Consider the following 19,479-nt stretch of genomic DNA (forward strand, 5'->3'; position numbering starts at 1 on the left):
GTGAGAAATAACTATATATAACATAACTATATATATATATATAACTTAAGATAATGTATCATTATAATTGTGTAAGTGACAAATATTGGTCAGAGTTCATGATGCTAGATATAATGAGGTAAAGGAGTTATGATAAACATGAATATTGACTGTATTTAAATTTTTTCTTTTCATTTGATATGTTCTCAATGTAATGTTAGCAAGTGTTGGATATGTCCATTACCTTGTTAGTTCTGATATCATGGTTATTATTAGCATATGTCGAAACTCATCAAAATGTATACACTAAATACATGCAGTTTCTCATTTATCAGTTGTACCTCAGTAAATCTGTTCAAAAATAAAGTGTCTTCATTGGCTATTGTATGTATGAGAAGGAAGAATAAAATCCTGCATTTCATTTTCCTCTCTACTCTCCTCCATACCTAAATTGCTTCTAAGTTTCTAGAAACGTACCCCTTCTAGCAGGAGGATGAATATTAAGTAAATCTCTTCTCTACAGACTAAATCCTATTTTGAAATAGTTTCTCTAATTTAGAGTTACTGAAGAACACTTTGTAAAGCTTCTGTGAAATAATTCTTGGGCATTTACAGCTTTCTGGAATTGTATGACTTCTCTGATCTTCCTTAAAGGAGAAACCTTCATTCCTGAAATGCCCCCTTGATCTGGGGGTAAATTGCATGATGATGCAGCTATGCTCATAGGTGACTGCTTTCTTTTATCTTAGAAATAATTCCTGTCCAGGCACATAATTTCTACTCCATAGTTATCCTGGTCAATAAAGCACTCAGACTAACTATAATAATATCTTCACTGAAATAACTTTTTTCTTTTTCATTAATTTTATTGACCTATTAATAACTATATATAACTATATATAACAATGTCAACCAAATTCTTTTTAGGATAATTTTAATATTTTCTTTTGTTTGTGCACACAAGCAAGATTTTGTGCATGCCAGTTTCACACAGCATAAAAATTAGGTCAAGGCATAGTTAAGAGGAAAAAGAGAAAAAAAATTCCACAGGTGAGCATTTTGTCACATGCTACTCTTTCAAACCCCAATCATTGGGTCATTGGAGAAACTTGAAAACATAAGAAAGACAGAAAAGAAAACACAGAAAAAGAAACTTCAGACTAATGGGGTGAAACCTTCCCAGAAGCGCTAATCCTATGAAATAGTTTTCTGTTTAAACCTGCAGAGAAATATAATGTTCAATCCAGTATAGACTTTGTGGGTTTGTCCTAGAATGCATTAGCATATTTTTTAATTTTTATTTTTACAGACTGCATTATGATCATTGTACACAAATTAGCATATTGTAATAAAAAATGAATCTTCTTGTCTTGTAAATTAAGAGCACCATAAGTGACTAACACATTAGAAATCCAATCAATAAAGTGTATATACTACAAGGGTATATAATAAACAGTATTTTAGAGTGAATTTTACACAAAGGTAAGCAAAGCATTTAAAATTTAGCTAATTCATATTTTTAGTTGTAATACAAGCAAAGGAGTGGATGGAAGTATACCAGGGTTAGACAGAAAATGGTGGGATTAATTGCAAAAATGCAGAAGCAGATAAGAACAGACCTTGGGCATGTCAAGGCACTTCTCAAACATCCTAGTGAGGAGGGTTTTGATCCTCACAGCAAAACCATGTTTTATTAGGATTCTCATTTTCCTACTTGTTTTTGTAATTTTGTCCTATATGTGTCATGGACAGATATTGGTGGGTGTGTGTGTGTGTGTGTGTGTGTGTGTGTGTGTGTGTGTGTGTGTGTGGTGAGAGACAGAGAGAGAGAGAGAGAGAGAGAGAGAGAGAATATATGTATACTCCACAGTATATGTTATTTTTTTTCCAATTTTTTTCCTTAAGTCATGAGTGAAAATCATTGCTGGTCTTATTTTTTTTTTTAAGGTAACTTGAACAGAATAAACTGACTGATATTAGTTACGTTCATTCTTTTATCCAGATTGTAAACAGTACTTAGGAGATACTTTTGCATAGATTCTATTTCTAATCAGGTGCTGTCTGAGAAGCAGGTTCTTTATGAGGAAACTTGATTTTAAGGGCAATGAAGAGCAAGTGGTAGAATAAAATCCACCAGATATTGCTGTCACAGAGATGGCCTAAAGCATCACTAAGGAAACTGCACCATAGACCAGGCAGGGGAGGATTGAATTCCCTGTAAATCAGTCGAATGCGAGTGACTCAGCAGAGGTGTGAGTGGAGCACAGTTAAGGATGGGACTGAAAATGTGTGACAGAAAGAAAGGAGGAACTGGCAAGTGTAGCCCAGATGCAGTTTGCCTTGGTCAAAGTAAAACCTTCGAGAACTTAATGAGGCAACACATGCGTAACATTTGTCTTGAGAAGACGAGAAGGGAGGCATCAGCCCTGACATTCTTAGGGGAAAGGGAATATAAAGATGAGGAGGTCTGAACTGTACAAAGCAAAGGATGTATTCTATAGGTCCTGGTAATGCCAGAAGATATGCAGCCAAAATAAATGGAAAAACTGGAAAATAATAAGAAAGGGCCTGTGTTTTTGTTGTTGTTTCCTTGCTGATTTTTGAGACAGGGGCTCTCTTGGTTGCCCAGGCTGGCTTCAAACTCCTAGGCTCAAACGATCCTCCTGTGTCAACTTCCCACGAAAAAAATTGTATTTTTTTTAAATCAGATAATAAGGTTTCCTTTTTCTTTTAATTGAGAAAATAAGATTTTCTTTTTTTCCTTATTTTTTATTTGTTCTAATTAGTTATACCTGACAGTTAGAATGCATTTTGACACAAATGAAGTATAACTTGTCATTCATCTGGTTTTACATGATGTGGAGTTACACAGGTCATGTAATCACATATGGGCATAGGGCAATAATGTCCAACTCATTCTACTATCATTCCTAGCCTCGTGGCCCCACCACAATTTAATCAGTTTTGGCATGTAGATAACAAGTGCGATCAATATAAAAAGCACTTCCATTACTTTTTTAAAATTTGAAATGATGCAGACTGTGTTTCCTGCATGATTTATTATATTCAAAATCAATCACCTTATTATAGAATCCCACCCCCATATTAACTACTTCAAAATTAAATGGCACACTTATAAATATCTCAGAGGTCAAGGAGTAAAGCACAAGAAGAGTAAATGAAAAGTGCTTTGAACTGAGTATAATAGGTAAAATATCAGGATTTCTGGGATGAAGCAGTACTCAGATGAACATTTATAGCTTAAAGTATTTGTATCTGAAAGAAGCTAGAATAACAATCAAATTAATTTCAAATTATTTAGTAGGAAGGAGGAAATGAGAGTAGGAACAGAAATACATAAATTAGAGAAGAATTAATACAGCTTTATTTGATAAAATCAAATATGTCTAATCAAGAAAAAAGCAAGAACAGAAAAAATATTATCAATGGAAAGGGAGCTTTCAAAATAGTCCTACACATGCTAAAATATATATTAAGGTAATATTACAATTGTATGTCAACATACATGATAGCTTACATAACATGGTCTATATTAGCAAAGCATCCATGTACTGCTGAGAAGAAAATGTATTCAGTCATTGATGGATGAAGTATTCTTGTATATGTCTGTTAAGTCTAAATAATCAATTGTATTTTTCCTTTTATAGCTTCTTTCTTTAGTTTCTGTTTGGAGATCTATCCAGTGGACACAGAGGCAAGTTAAATCTTGAAATTCTTCTAGTTGTTAAGAGTTCCTACTTCATAACTGATTTTAAATTAGAAGTTTTCTTATGGTTTTAGTTTGGGAGTAGTCATTCAGTTAAAAGTACAGTGTGGTTTATGCAAACAAATAGTTGCATAACAATTAGAGTTGTCCCCTCCTGGAAGTGGGGCCCAGTCAGGCACTGTGGCCTGTGGTGGCCTTGTATGTCCCTTCAGGATAAGTCACACCGTCGTGCATTTCCATGAGTTTAGTAACAGTGTCGATTCCAAGTCCCTGTTCTGATGCCCTCTGAGATGTTCCTGATGATGCTGATGTTCTTACAGACATGGAACAATCTTTGCTATAATTGTATAATTGTATAAAGTCATGAATGTTCATACATTATCTTTAAATTGAAAAAAACTTAACTTAAAATAATTTGTACCCTGTATTATTGTGTTGTTGTCTGTTTGATTCTTGAGATTGAGAAGGGTATGTTTGATGTATGTAGATGCTCCATTGTTTGGAGCATAAATGTTTATGATTGTTATGCCTTATTGAGGTATCATTCCCTTAAGCACTATGAAATAGTCTTTTTTGTCCTAATTAACTTTGGCTTAAAGTCCACTTTATCTGATATGATAATAGAAACCCCTCCTTTTTCATGCATTCCATGTTAGATATTTTTTTCCCACACTTTCACCTCTAGTATGTGTATGTCTTTGTCTATATTGTGAATCTCTTGGAGACACCACATCATTGGTTCTTGTTTTTAAACCAATCTGTTAGTCTATGTGTTTTGATGGTGAGTTTAGGCCATTAATATTCAAGGTTATTATTGAGATATGATTTGTATCCCTGGTCATTTTTTTCATATCTAGTTTTTATTTTGATTTAGTTTCTCCTTCCATTGCCTATTCCTATAGTGTAGATCTCCCCTTTTCTGAATTTCATTTTTTTTTTATACTTTCCTCCTCATGGAATATTTTGCTGAGAATATTCCTTAGTGCAGGCTTTCTAGCTGCAAATTCTTTCAACTTTAGTTTATCATGGAAGGTTTTTATTTCACCTTCAAGTCTGGATATAGGATTCTTGGTTGGCAACTATTTTCTTTCCAAGTGTGGTATTATTTTAGGACCTCCTAGCTTTGAGGTCCAGGTTGAGAAATCAGCAGAGATTCTAATTGTTTCCCCCTATATGTTCATCTGATATTTTTCTCTCACAGAGTTTAAAATTCTATCCTTATTCGGTATGTTAGGCATTTTCATTATGATGTACCTTGCTGGGAGTTTGCTGTAATTTTGTACATTTGGGGTCCTGTGAGCCTCTTGTATTTGATTTTCCATTTCAATCTTTAGGTTTGGGAAGTTTTCTGATATTGTTTCAGTGAAAAGGTTATGTATTCATATGGTTTCTTTCTCCATGGCTTTATCTATCCAAATATGTCTTATATTTGGTCTTTTCATGTTATTCCACAGTTCTTGGAAGTTCTGCTCATGGTTTCTTAACATCCTCTCTGTGTGGTCAACTCTACTTTCAAGATTATATATTTTTTCTTTATTGCTCTAGGTTCTGTCTTCCAAGTGATCTAGTCTGGTTGGTGTTGTTTTCTGTAGAATTTTTAATTCAATTTATTGTTTCCTTCCTTTCAGGGAATTTTTTTTTTTCAGTGATATTTTGCTACCTCCATTTCCTCTCTTACATCATCCTTTACTTCTCAGATCAGTTGAACTATGAACATTCTAAACTCCCTCTCCAACATTTCATTCACTGTGGTGTCGATGGATACTGTTATTGGAGTATCTTGGATTGTTTGGGGAAATTTGTTCCCTTGCTTTTTACATTGTTTGTGTGTCTACCCATTTAACAGTATGGATCTGAGACAGGAGAGTTTCTACCCTATGGACTTATTGTGTCCCTGAAGGTTTCCAGCATCTCACCGTTAGGGGTAGACAAATAATAACTACCAATGCAAACAGTGCACAGCATTAAAACAAATAGCTCCTACTATGATGTCAACAATGTTAATTATCATGATAAATAGAAATTATATGATCAGTTATTGCCTACAATAAAAACAGTAGTTTTGCCAAAAGGATTTACAGAATTTCAAATGGTGAAAAGCAAGAGAACAGAAATGATATAAGATGCGATGATTATGAGGGAGGAGGACAGAAGAAGAAGTAAAAACTAAAAGGAAGATTGAAAGAGAACAATAGAGTTTGGTGTTAGCGAAGAAATGAGAGAATCAAGGTAAACAGATAGGAGAAAAAATATATATGTAAGGTATAAATTAAAAAAATAAATTAAAAATAAAAATAAAAGAATACAAAATAAAACTAAAATATACTAATCAAACATCACAGTTCACAAAAAAACTATTCCATGAAAAACAACTGGCTTCAAAAATGCTAGAAGTGAGAGAAAAACAAACATGAATATGCATAAATGCCCATGTACCATTAAAGTCACAACAGAGGAAAATAATTAAAATAAAATCATGATAGTTAATCTTTCCATCGGAGTTCAAAAGACTCTCAGCTTCTCTTCTCAGCAGTGTTAGGTGGGGATGTCTGCAGCGTGATGCTCCACTTCTGGATTGCTGGAGTGAGACAGGCAATTCCATGGGCAGGATTCCTGGAGGCAGGGTTTAGGCTTGGTGGGCCAGGGCTCTATGCCAGTTGGTCTGGAGAGTTTAAATCAGCGACCCTCCAGCACCCAGCACTTGCTAGTCCATGCTGGAAGACTGTACCTCAGGGATCTCCCCTGGATTCCACTCATGGGGTGGGGGAGCCCAATTCCTTCACCCCTGTGTTACCTTCCGACCTCTCGTTTCTTGGGTTCAGTTTCCAAACAATCTCTCCTGCCCCAGTCCTTCCAGTTCCTGGCCAGAGGCACTCCCAGCATGTCCTGCAAGCAGTGGATTGGAGGCTGACGGGTGGAGCCTGCTGGCTTTCCACAACCAGTTGTCCCCTGTGTAAACCTTTCTCCACATTCTAGTGTCTCCTGGTCACTTGTTTATACCCTGTGTCATGCAGTGTGTGTTTACTGGGGCTGTACTTCAGGCCAAATTCAGGTGTGTGAAGAATCTGCCCCTTCAGCTGATGGCCCCATGCCGTGGCTGCAAAATGGTTCCTTCCTTGGTCCTTGGTGGGCCACCTGAAGAGATGGCTGTTTCTTTTCCTTGCACACAGATAATGGGCAGCATGTCTTTCAGGTTTGCCAGGCAAAGTCCTTGATCTTTAAATGCTGCATACCAGACATGCCTCTGGCCTTCCTGAAATGCAGGTTCCTTTCTTTTCCTTTCCCTCCACTTTGTTCATAGAAGGACTGGTCTGCCAGAGCTGCCAGCCTGGCTGTGGCATTGGCTGTGCTTCTGGGGATTTCTTCTTTATTATATCACATTCAACCACCTGAGTCCCTGATCTGCTTTGAATGTCCAGTTTTAAATTCCAATGCAGTCTCTCTACTCTGTTTTGTTCACCCACCTTGTTGAGAAGTTGCCTGTTTTCTTGTTTTCACTCCATGGAGTAGCCAGGAACACCACCTCCTCTATTCCACCCTAAGATCTGCTTCTTCTTTTTTTTTTTTATTTTAACTTATTTTTATTGTAAACAAAAGGGATACATGTTGTTTCTGTTTGTACATGGCGTAAAGGCATACCATTTGTGTAATCATACATTTACATAGGGTAATGATGTTTTATTCATTCTGTTACTTTTTCCTTCCCTCCACCCCTCGCACTCCTCTTTCCCTCTATACAGTCCCTCCTTCCTCCATTCTTGCCTCCTTGCCACCCACCATTATGTATCATCATCCTCTTATCAGCGAGATCATTTGTCTTTTGGTTTTTTGAGATTGGCTTATCTCACTTAGCATGATATTCTCCATTTGCATCCATTTGCATGCAAATGCCATAATTTTATTATTCTTTGTGGCTGAGTAATATTCCATTGCATATATATGCCACAGTTTCTTTATCCATTCATCAATTGAAGTACATCTAGGTTGGTTCCACAATCTGGCTATGGTGAATTGAGCAGTTATGAACATTGATGTGGCTGTATCTCTGTAGTATGCTGATTTTAAGTTGTTTGGGTATAGGCCAAGGAGTGGGATAGCTGGGTCAAATGGTGGTTCCATTCCAAGTTTTCTGAGGAATCTCCATACTGCTTTCTGGAGTGGCTGCACTAATTTGCAACCCCACCAGCAATGTATATGTCCCTTTTCCCCCACATACTCGCCAACACCTATTGTTGCTTGTATTCTTGATAATCGCCATTCTAATTGGGGTGAGATGGAATCTTAGGGTAGTTTTGATTTGCATTTCTCTTATTACTAGAGATGTTGAACATTTTCTCATATATCTGTTGATTGCTTGTAGATCTTCTTCTGTGAAGTGTCTGTTCATTTCCTTAGCCCATTTGTTGATTGGATTATTTGTATTTCTGGTGTAGAGCTTTTCGAGTTCTTTATATATTCTGGAAATTAGTGCTCTATCTGAAGTATGATTGGCAAAGATATTCTCCCACTCTGTAGGCTCTCTCTTCACATTGCTGATAGTTTCCTTTGCTGAGAGAAAGTTTTCTAAGATCTGCTTTTAAAATCCATTTATAAATCTAAAATATCCCATCATGCAGGCTACCTACAAGTTGGCATCCTGAAAGAGGGCTTCCTCAGTTTATTATTTCCAAAAATTAAAATAACTGAGTGTCCTGATGGATAGAGAATTGCTACAATCTCTCCAACCATCATAGCTAACTTTTGTTCTGCTATAAGATAGCTAAAGGTCACTAAAAGACAAAACACACAGTAAATAAAAAAGAAGAAGAGAAATGAAGTTACAATTTTCATGGCTTTCACATGAGCCTGTGTGTTGGGGTCTCTACCACCATTAGAATTCAGTTTCATTTGATTAATATGTCTCCTCAGGGATATTATTAAGATGAAAAATGAGATTAGTGAAAAAATAAATGGTACCATAGCAAACAGGTTAAATAAAGTCATTGGCTCAAAGTATTGAATTTTACTCACATGGAACATTTCAGTGATGTTTTTTGAATCTTTGATAAGATTATGAAACCTATAACCATAACTCACTATTGGTGCTAGTATAATGCCAACCAAAAAGGAGATGGCAAAGCATCCTAGCAGGATCCAGTGAACCACTCTATCAGTTCTCCACTTCAGCCAGAGAAAAAGTGGGTGGGAGAAATTGGCTATCTTGAGGCAATAGAAGACATTCAGGCAGGTGGCAAACCACATGCTTAAGTGGTTAAAGAATATCCAGAAGATACGCACAGCTGTTTGTATTTTCAGATTTTCAAACACATCTGGGTATAGTGTTATCAAAATCCCATGTAGTACTACAGTAGCGATCAAACACATTCTCGAGATAGCTAAACTGGTGAGGACATAGTCAATTGAGGAGATCTTCTTCTTCTTAATCCAGTCAATCCAGTTGACTAGTCCAATGTATCCATTGCCCAACATTCCTATTATGCATTCTGCAGTGATCACAATTGTAAAGATATCTTTGTTACTGAACATGTTTGTAGAGAGAACACCCTGATCTCCAATATCACTGCAAATGGAATAATTTACAGATGATGAGTTAGAACATGATTAATAAATCCTTCAAAGCATGTCTTGTAATGTTTTCATCTGTCATTATTCTGACTTTGGTATTCTTCCTGGAGCTCCGAGATCTAACCTGAAATAGGATGATTTTTACATTCATGAAGACTAAACCAATAGACCACTCCAAACAAATGTCTTGTGTAGTTTTCTGTAGCCTGGGAAGATTATAATTATTACTTTTAGTGAGTGATACCTGAAGAATTTAATTGAAACTACTCTCACACAAATTCAGACTTTATTTCATGAATTTGCAATAGGCTTCTTGTAATAGGTTCTGCATATTTGAACCTGTCAGGTTAAATTTTGAGGTAGAGTCATTAAAAATAACAAAACCCATAAGTGTTTACTAAGAATAAAAATGTGTAAATGAAGCTTCATTTTCAACATTATAGTTACAAATTAGCCATAAGTCATGTCTCTACTGGAAATGGGATTTTGATTCAGAAAATATAAGTGTAACAAGGTCATGCAGAAATAATAGAGGATAATAAATTTTGTCTTCCTAATGATCAATTAGGGAAAGTAATGACACAACTCTTGTTATAAATGAGAAATTGTTATAATTCAGACAGTCATGTGGCAATAGTTACTAAGAATTTTCCCTGTGCAGTTGTTTATTAGAAGTAAAATCTGCCTGACACAGATTTGTTGTTTATAGTTTTATTCAATGTGAGGAGTGCACACAAAGTTGATTCACATCTTGAAACATTCTCTTTTGTACATTAATCATTGCCCTCCAAATTAAAGAAATTTGCACTTTTTTCTAGTCCAATACATTTCTTTTGATTTGACTTAGCATCTCATAGCACACATTATAGTCATGTCACTAGAGAGGGCAATCACATAAAAATGTAATTTTCTTTGAATGAAGTAGCATTTCCAGAGAGTAGGAGTAAATCTATCATTAAATTAGATTAATTCTCTTTTTGAGAAACATGACTTGAATGTGGGTGATACAAATCACAATAAACCAGGGTTCTTCTTGGAATATCAGGATTGTCCTGATCAGTACTTTTTTTTTCCCCCGGGGTCAGGGGGACTGGGGATAAACTACATCCCCAGCCCTTTTTATCTGGGGCAGGACTGGCTCAGTGCTTAGAGCCTGGCTGCAGTGCTGAGGGTGGCCTTGAACTTGCAAACCTCCTGCCTCAGGAGTCATTGGGATTACAGTCATTGAGCACTGCACCTGGCCTGTCTTTCAGTTTGAAGTAGGCAGGTTTTCACCAATTGACTTTATAGGAAGGATTTATAAGTTCTAAATCTCAACCCCAGAGCCTGTGTGACTGAAGTTCTTCTACTTACTGAGTTGAAGCCCTTTGCCAGCACATGGCAGGAAGAAGTGGAATCTTTTTTTAATTTAGTCAGTGACATGACACATTATTGTGGGATTCGTGTTCCTTTTCCTGTGAAGACAAAGAAAATGTGGTTCAATGACAGCATTAGATTCAAAACAAAATCAGGGAGAAACACAAAGGAACATAAAGAGAATCTTTAGAATAATGTGAGATGTTAGCATTTTTCAGTAGTATGTAAGAGGACATGAATGCAAACACTTAGATGGGAGAAATTCTTTCATTGATCTCTTTTTTCCTTGTATTGAAGATATTTCTCTAGGGCTCTCTAGGGAATAGAGGGCTTCTTTTCTTTTAGAAACCATCCAGGAATCTTAACACTTTCAGAATGACTTCCCTTAGTTTGTTCCCCTTTCCAAGATGAATGCATGGGCGATGGGAAATGACAGTGTGATTGGGTCAGCACTAACTTTCCCCTGAGGAATCAGAGAGCCAGAGGTTATCACCAGATGTAGAGTCAGGAGTGTTGAGATGATTGCTGCTTTCGTGACCCCCGTGTGCTCCTCTTGCTAGGGTTTCTGGACCCTGTGGCATGGTGTTTCATCTGCTTGGTGTTTCTTTTTTATTTTTTTATTGTAAACAAATGGGATACATGTTGTTTCTCTGTTTGTACATGGCATAAAGGCATACCATTTGTGTAATCATAAATTTACATAGAGCTATGTTGTTTGATTCATTCTGTTATTTTTTCCCTTCCCCCACCCCTCCCACCCCTCTTTTCCCTCTATACAGTGCTTCCTTCCTCCATACTTGCCCCCCTCCCTAACCCTAACTCTAACCCTAACACTAACCCTTCCCCCCCCCACCATTATGTGTCTTCATCCACTTATTAGCGATATCATTTGTCCTTTAGCTTTTTGAGATTGGCTTATCTCACTTAGCATGATATTCTCCAATTACATCCATTTGCCTACAAATGCCGTAATTTTATCATTCTTTATGGCTGAGTAATATTCCATTGTATATATATACCACAGTTTCTTTATCCACTCATCAATTAAAGGGCATCTAGGTTGGTTCCACACTCTGGCTATTGTGAATTGAGCTGCTATGAATATTGATGTGGCTGTATCTCTGTAGTGTGCTGATCTTAAGTCCTTTGGGTATAGGGCGAGGAGTGGGATAGCTGGGTCAAATGGAGGGTCCATTCCAAGTTTTCTAAGGAATCTCCACACTGCTTTCCAGAGTGGCTGCACTAATTTGTAGCCCCACCAGCAATGTATGAGTGTACCTTTCTCCCCACATCCTCGCCAACACCTGTTGTTGCTCCTATTCTTGATAATCGCCATTCTAATTGGGGCGAGATGGAATCTTAAGGTGGTTTTGATTTGCATTTCTCTTATTACTAGAGATGTTGAAAATTTTTCCATGTGCTTGTTGATTGCTTGTAGATCTTCTTCTGTGAAGTGTCTATTCATTTCCTTAGCCCATTTGTCGACTGGATTATCTGAATTCTTGGAGTAGAGTTTTTTGAGTTCTTTATAGATTCTGGAGATTAGTGCTCTATCTGAAGTATGATTGGCAAAGATATTCTCCCACTCTGTAGGCTCTTTCTTCGCATTGCTGATAGTTTCCTTTGCTGAGAGAAAGCCTTTTCATTTGAATCTATCCCAGTTATTGATTCTTGCTTTTATTCCTTGTGCTATGGGAGTCTTGTTAAGGAAGTCTGGTCCTAAGACAACATGTTGAAGATCTGGACCTACTTTTTCTTGTATAATCTGCAGGGTCTCTGGTCTGATTCTGATGTCCTGAATCCATTTTGAGTTGAGTTTCGGGAATGGTGAGAGATATGGTTTTAGTTTCATTCTGTTGCATATGGATTTCCAATTCTCCCAGCACCATTTGTTGAAGAGGCTATCTTTTCTCCATTGCATATTTTTGGCACCTTTGTCTAGTATGAGAAAATTGTATTTATTTGGGTTTGTGTCCGTGTCCTCTATTCTGTACCATTGATTTACCTTTCTATTTTGGTACCAATACCATGCCGTTTTGGTTACTATTGTTTTGTAGTAGAGTTGAAGATCTGGTATTCCAATACCCCCTGTTTCACTCTTCCTGCTAAGGATTGCTTTAGCTCTTCTGGGTTTCTTATTCTTCCAGATGAATTTCATAATTGCTTGCCCTATTTCTGTAAGGTATGTCATTGGGATTTTAATTGGAATTGCATTGAATTTGTATAGCACTTTAGGTAGTATGGCCATTTTGACAACATTAATTCTTCCTATCCAAGAACATGGAAGATCTTTCCATCTTCTAAGGTGTTCTTTAATTTCTTTCTTTAGTGTTGTATAGTTCTCATTGTAGAGATCTTTCACCTCTTTTGTGAGATTGATTCCCAAGTATTTTATTTTTTTCGAGGCTATTGTGAATGGGGTAGTTTTCCTAATTTCTCTTTCTGAAGATTCATCACTTATGTATAAAAATGCATTGGATTTATGAGCATTGATCTTGTAACCTGCTACTTTACTGAATTCACTTATGAGATCTAAGAGTTTTCTGGTGGAATTTCCAGGTTCCTCTAAATATATAATCATGTCATCAGCGAACAGGGATAGTTTGAGTTCTTCTTTTCCAATCCATATCCCTTTAATTTTTTTGGTTTGTCTAATTGCTCTGGTTAGAGTCTCAAGAACGATGTTGAATAGAAGTGGTGAAAGAGGGCATCCCTGCCTTGTTCCAGTTTTTAGGGGGAATGCTTTCAGTTTTTCACCATTTAGAATGATATTAGCCATGGGCTTCGCATAAATGGCCTTTACAATGTTACGGAATGTTCCCGCTATCCCTATTTTTTCTAGTGTTTTGAGCATGAAGGGGTGCTGTATTTTATCAAATGCTTTTTCTGCATCTATTGAAATAATCATGTGATTCTTGAGTTTAAGTCTATTGATATGGTGAATTACATTTATTGATTTCCTGATGTTGAACCAACTTTGTATCCCTGGGATGAAACCCACTTGATCGTGGTGCACTATCTTTTTAATATGTTTTGTATGTGATTTGCTAAAATTTTGTTGAGAATTTTTGCGTTGATGTTCATTAAGGATATTGGTCTGAAATTTTCTTTCCTTGATGAGTCTCTGTCTGGTTTAGGTATCAGTGTGATATTGGCTTCATAGAATGAGTTTGGGAGGGTTCCCTCCTCTTCTATTTTATGGAATACTTTGAGAAGTATTGGAATGAGCTCTTCTTTAAAGGTTTTGTAGAACTCGGCTGAGAACCCATCTGGTCCCAGACTTTTCTTTGTTGGTAGGCTTTTGATGACTTATTCTATTTCAGTACTTGAAATTGGTCTATTTAAATTGTGTATGTCCTCCTCGTTCAGTTTAGGCAATTCATATTTCTCCAGAAACCTGTTGATGTCTTCGAAATTTTCTATTTTGTTGGAGTATAGATTTTCAAAATAGCTTCTTATTATGTTTTGTATTTCAATCCTGTCTGTTGTGATATTTCCTTGTTCATTCCGAATTTTAGTGATTTGGGTTTTCTCTCGTCTTCTCTTTGTTAGCGTGGCTAAAGGTTTATTAATTTTGTTTATTTTTTCGAAGAACCAACTATTTATTTTGTCAATTTTTTGTATTGTTTCTTTTGTTTCAATTTCATTGATTTCAGCTCTGAGTTTAACTATTTCCTGTCTTCTACTACTTTTGGTGCTGTTCTGTTCTTCTTTTTCTAGGGCTTTGAGCTGTAGTGTTAAGTCATTTATTTGTTGAGTTTTACTTCTTTTATTAAATGCGCTCCATGAAATAAATTTCCCTCTAAGTATTGCTTTCATAGTGTCCCAGAGATTTTGATATGATGTTTCTTGGTTCTCATTTACCTCTAAGAATTTTTTAATTTCCTTCCTAATATCTTCTTTTATCCATTCATCATATAATAGCATATTGTTTAATCTCCAGATGTTGGAATAGTTTCTGTGTTTTACTCTTTCATTTATTTCTAACTTCAATCCTTTATGATCTGATAGAATACATGGTAGTGTCTCTATCTTCTTGTATTTGCTAACATTAGCTTTGTGGCATAATATATGGTCTATTTTAGAGAAGGATCCATGTGCTGCTGAGAAGAAAGTGTATTCGCTCTTGGTTGGATGGTATATTCTATAAATGTCCGTTAATTCTAAATTATTGATTGTGTTATTGAGATCTATGGTGTCTTTGTTCAATTTTTGTCTGGAAGATCTGTCCAGTGGTGAGAGAGGCGGGTTAAAATCACCTAGTATTATTGTGTTATGGTCTATTTGGTTTCTGAAATTGAGAAGGATTTGTTTGACATACATGGATGAGCCACTGTTGGGGCATAGATGTTTATGATTGTTATATCTTGCTGATTTATGCTTCCCTGAAGCAGTATGAAATGTCCTTCTTTATCCCTTTCGTCTAACTTTGGCTTGAAGTCCACATTATCTGAAATGAGGATGGATACTCCAGCTTTTTTGCTGAGTCCATGTGCATGGTATGTTTTTCCCCATCCTTTCACCTTTAGTCTATGGGTATCTTTTTCTATGAGGTGATTCTCTTGTAGGCAATGTATTGTTGGATATTTCTTTTTAATCCAATCTGCCAGTCTATGTCTTTTGATTGATGAATTCAGGCCGTTAACATTCAGGGTTATTATTGAGATATGATTTGGTTTCCCGGTCATTTGGTTCATTTTTTAAATTTTATTTATTTATTTGTTTGATACAACTTGTTTCCTCCTTTGTTTGACAATTTCTTTAGGATAATTCCTCCCTTTGCTGATATGCTTCTTTGTTTTTCATCTCTTCCTCATGGAATATTTTGGTGAGAACGTTCTGTAATGCTGGCTTTCTTTTTGTAAATTCTTTTAGCTTTTGTTTATCATGGAAGGATTTTATTTCATCGTCAAATTTGAAGGTAAGTTTTGCTGAGTATAAGATTCTTGGTTGGCATCCATTTTCTTTCAGGGCTTGAAAAATGTTGTTCTAGGCCCTTCTAGCTTTTAGGGTCTGGATTGAAAAATCTGCTGATATCTGTATTGGTTTCCCCCTGAATGTAATTTGGTTCTTTTCTCTCACAGCCTTTAAAATTCTGTCTTTATTTTGTATGTTAGGTATTTTCATTATAATGTGCCTTGGTGTGGGTCTGTTGTAATTTTGTGTATTTGGAGTCGTATAAGCCTCTTGTACTTGGTTTTCCATTTCATTCTTCAGATTTGGGAAATTTTTTGATATTATTTCATTGAATAGATTGTTCATTCCTTTGGTTTGTTTCTCTAGGCCTTCCTCAATACAATAATTCTTAAATTTGGCCGTTTCATGATATCCCATAGTTCTTGTAGATGCTGTTCATGATTTCTTACCATCTTCTCTGTTTGTTCAACTTTGTTTTCAAGGTTAAAAATATTTTGTCTTCAATGTCTGAGGTTCTGTCTTCCAGGTGTTCTATCCTACTGGATACGCTTTCTATGTAGTTCTTTTTTTTTTTTTTTTTTTTGTTTTTTGTTTTTTGTTTTTTTTTTTGTGATAGTGAAAATATATTTTATTTTTTAATATAATAGCTGCCAGCAATATACTGGTGTTGATGTTCCAGAGAGAGAAAAGAAAATATAAGCATTCTATAGTAAGCTTTCATTTGCCTATTCAAGAAATTCTAAAGAAAATACTCCAATTCTGTTTAACATTATGACTTGGGGAGTTTTGTTTTATCCCAAGATAAAAATATAATTTTGGTTGCCCCAACCTTGATAATCTGTAAAGGATGGAATTTTAAAAGCCTATAAATATCAATAATGAATGCTTCCCTCTCTTTGAATTAAATATTGATTATAACCAGTGTAAGAAATTCGTGAACCAATTAGTTTGATGAAATGTGTATCAAAATGTTCATGAAAAAATAATTTCTATTTCCTCTCCTTTTTACTTTGTAGATACTTTTCTAAGTGGGTTTTTCATTAACGCACAGAAATACAAAACTATCTGCATGCCACTCGGGAGAGATTCAAAACTCAACAGAAGTAAAAATGCCTAAATTCTAGAACTGATCCAAGCAGTAAGAATAAATGTCAGAAATCTCTTAATTGTATATAGACTGTTTAAAGGGTTAGAGTTGTGAGAGCCAAAGTTACCAAGAAATAAAACTTATCTGAATTTTACTGAAATCTAATTTTTTAAAAAAGGAAATGATATCAACTGGAATAATACAGACTTTCCAACTGTAATTTCTCAGCGTCCCTTGGAAAATGATGAAACTTTCTTTCCATTCAGACTGCAATCTCTTTAAAGAAGTATAATGAAATGAAGGGGAATTATTTTTTAGCTGAGGAAATAAAATCAGATGATTTCCTTATGTCAAGTCCAATACTATTTGAATTGCCACAAGCATTTTTATGTCCCTCTCTCAAGCCTGTAAGCTCAGGGCCTCCCACAGACACACAGTGGGGTAAAAGCTGGGTGCAGGACCTGTCTCTTTACTAGCCTTTAAGCAGTTGCCAATCTAAATCATGTTTGACTAATTCCTTGATAGAAAAAAAATCTGTCTTTCTACAGAGAAAAATAATTCTGCCTTCATCAAAACCATAAAGACTTGCCTTCCTTGGACATTCAGAGAGATGGCCAAGTGTAGTCACCGGTAAATAAAAACGAGGGAACGCAGCCCGGCAGGGCACTCTTTCCGGTGGGCTGACCACCGGCTCCTCTTGGGCAGGGCAGCACTTTCTCCAGGAGCTCCCACTCTGTCACCTGGCCCTCCATTCTCTAAAGGACAGCAGCCCCTTCTCTCAAATCTCCCTCAGCTTTAAGCTAGTAGGTGTGGTTCAGTATCACCCGGAGGCCAAACTGTCCTGTTTAAAATGTGAAGACTGCGGGGTGCAGAGACCTGCTGCGCCCCGGGGGCACGGGACACTGCTCCCCACAGCCAACCGCAGCTCAGCTCAGCTCTCGATGGGTGCCAGGAGGTGCTTCCTTCTGGAACCAAGTAAACCATCCAACCCTCAGTTACAAAAAGACAGGGGCTTAAAATCTGATCAGCAACAGTTCTACAAAAGGCAAGGCCAAGGAATCTCCCTGACCACACAGATGCCATCCGGAGCTTTTCCTTATCTTCCTATACTAAGCTAATTACTGAGGTTAAAAATGCAGTGTGCTTATAAAAGTCAGGCTGCGTCCACAAAGCCAGTGCTTACTAAATGTTAGCATATCAAAGGGGAGAAAACATTGCCATCTTAAAGCAATATTCTTAAAATTCTTAAAGCAAATAAAAAGGAAAGAAACGCCTATGAGAAATAGCACTTCTTAAACAAGTTAGGTATAAAAATGTTATTATAACCACAGTCTTTGGAGCAGTACTAAGAAAGTCCATCTTGGTTTTGTTTTTTGAATAAATAAAACACATAGCAAACATTTGTTCCACGTTCACCAAGTTCATTGTTCTTTGTTAGAGCACAAATAACTTTTAATTGAGGACCTCAACTTAAATAACAAAAGTCAAAAGCACATAGTAGAGTGCTATTCCTCAATCAATGCGGCTGCAGAAAAATTTAACTCAAGGAAGCACAGAGACCAAGATCAGGCCAGTCGGGTGAACGTGCACTCACCCTAACACTGCGATCTGTCGATGCAATCTGTCTTTGCACCCTCTGTGCGAAGTCCAACAGTAATCGGGCGGCATGAGAGTTGGTAAGGTATGCTTTTTAGTTTTCAAAACAGAACAGATAATGCGCTCTCCAGATTTAATCCACATTAAATATGCTTTAGAAACAAAATATACTTGATATTTTGACAAACCCACTCACATTCTTTAGACTTATTTCTGGACTCATTAATTTTTACATCGTTAATCATTGCACTGCAAGAGCTAAGTCAACTAAGTGTCAGGGTATGTAGTGTTGCTCAAAAAAAATCTACAAACAGCAGGGTGTATGGTTACCTAAAGGAGCTTTTTAAACTGCAGCTGATTCTGTTCCAAATGAATGGCACTGGGCGAAACACAGGACTAACAACACAGAGTATCAGGCGTCCACTGGTTTCCCTCCTAAGAACAAAATGCTGGCGACCTTGAGAATACCAGTCCTCCCTCTAAACTTGCACCTTCCGCATAGCGTCAGATGATCCAATCTGTATGAAGGATGAATGATTTCAGGCAAAACTAAAAATCTGTCTATAAAGAACAGCAGGATTTGTAGTGACTTTCTGTGGAAGGCGCCCTTCTCTGGTGATGGTATCTTTCAGTACGTATCTAGGATAGACTAAACTGAAAGTATTTCTGATACAGTAGCAATCCTTTCATATACTCTTACTAAATACTACAAAATTCCAAAAAAATACATAAATTCTTCTGTACCTGTATTATGCACCAGCTTGGGGTTGACTGATGTCATGGCTACTATTTTAACAGCTGAACATTGCACCTCAAAAGTTCTGCCATCTATACACATTCTATGTAGTTCTTAATTTGGTTTATTGTTTCCTTCATTTCAAGGATTTCTGTTTGTTTTTTTTTTTTCAATATCTCTAACTCTTTATTGAAATGATCTTTTGCTTCCTGTATTTGGTCTTTTAGCTGTCGATTGGTGCGATCATTCAATGCTTGCATTTGCTCTTTCATCTCTTCATTTGCTTCACTGATCATTTAATTATGTACATTCTGAACTCCTTTTCTGTCATTTCTTCTGCCATGCTGTCATTAGGTTTTATTGATGTAACATCTAGATTTGTTTGCAGCATTTTCTTTCCTTGTTTTCTCATATTGTTCAGGTATCAGTGGACCGCTGAGATATTGCAGATTTCCTCTATTGACTTACAATGTCCTTGAAGATTTCTATATATATCCCCTCTTAGCCTTCAGTAGG

General features: G+C 36.4%; 1 protein-coding gene across 1 annotated transcript; it reads right to left on the reverse strand.

Annotated features, from left to right (window-relative positions):
- Positions 1 to 8,323: 8,323 nt before the first annotated feature.
- LOC306661223 (taste receptor type 2 member 8-like) lies at positions 8,324 to 9,232 on the reverse strand (the record flags this gene model as incomplete). Its single annotated transcript, XM_079140070.1, has 1 exon — positions 8,324 to 9,232. The coding sequence occupies one exon, from the start codon at positions 9,230 to 9,232 to the stop codon at positions 8,324 to 8,326; it is 909 nt and encodes a 302-aa protein (XP_078996196.1).
- Positions 9,233 to 19,479: the final 10,247 nt, after the last annotated feature.

This window comes from Sciurus vulgaris (genome assembly GCF_902686455.1).
Source record: "Sciurus vulgaris genome assembly, chromosome: 5".
In the NCBI taxonomy this organism is placed as follows: Eukaryota; Metazoa; Chordata; class Mammalia; order Rodentia; family Sciuridae; genus Sciurus; species Sciurus vulgaris.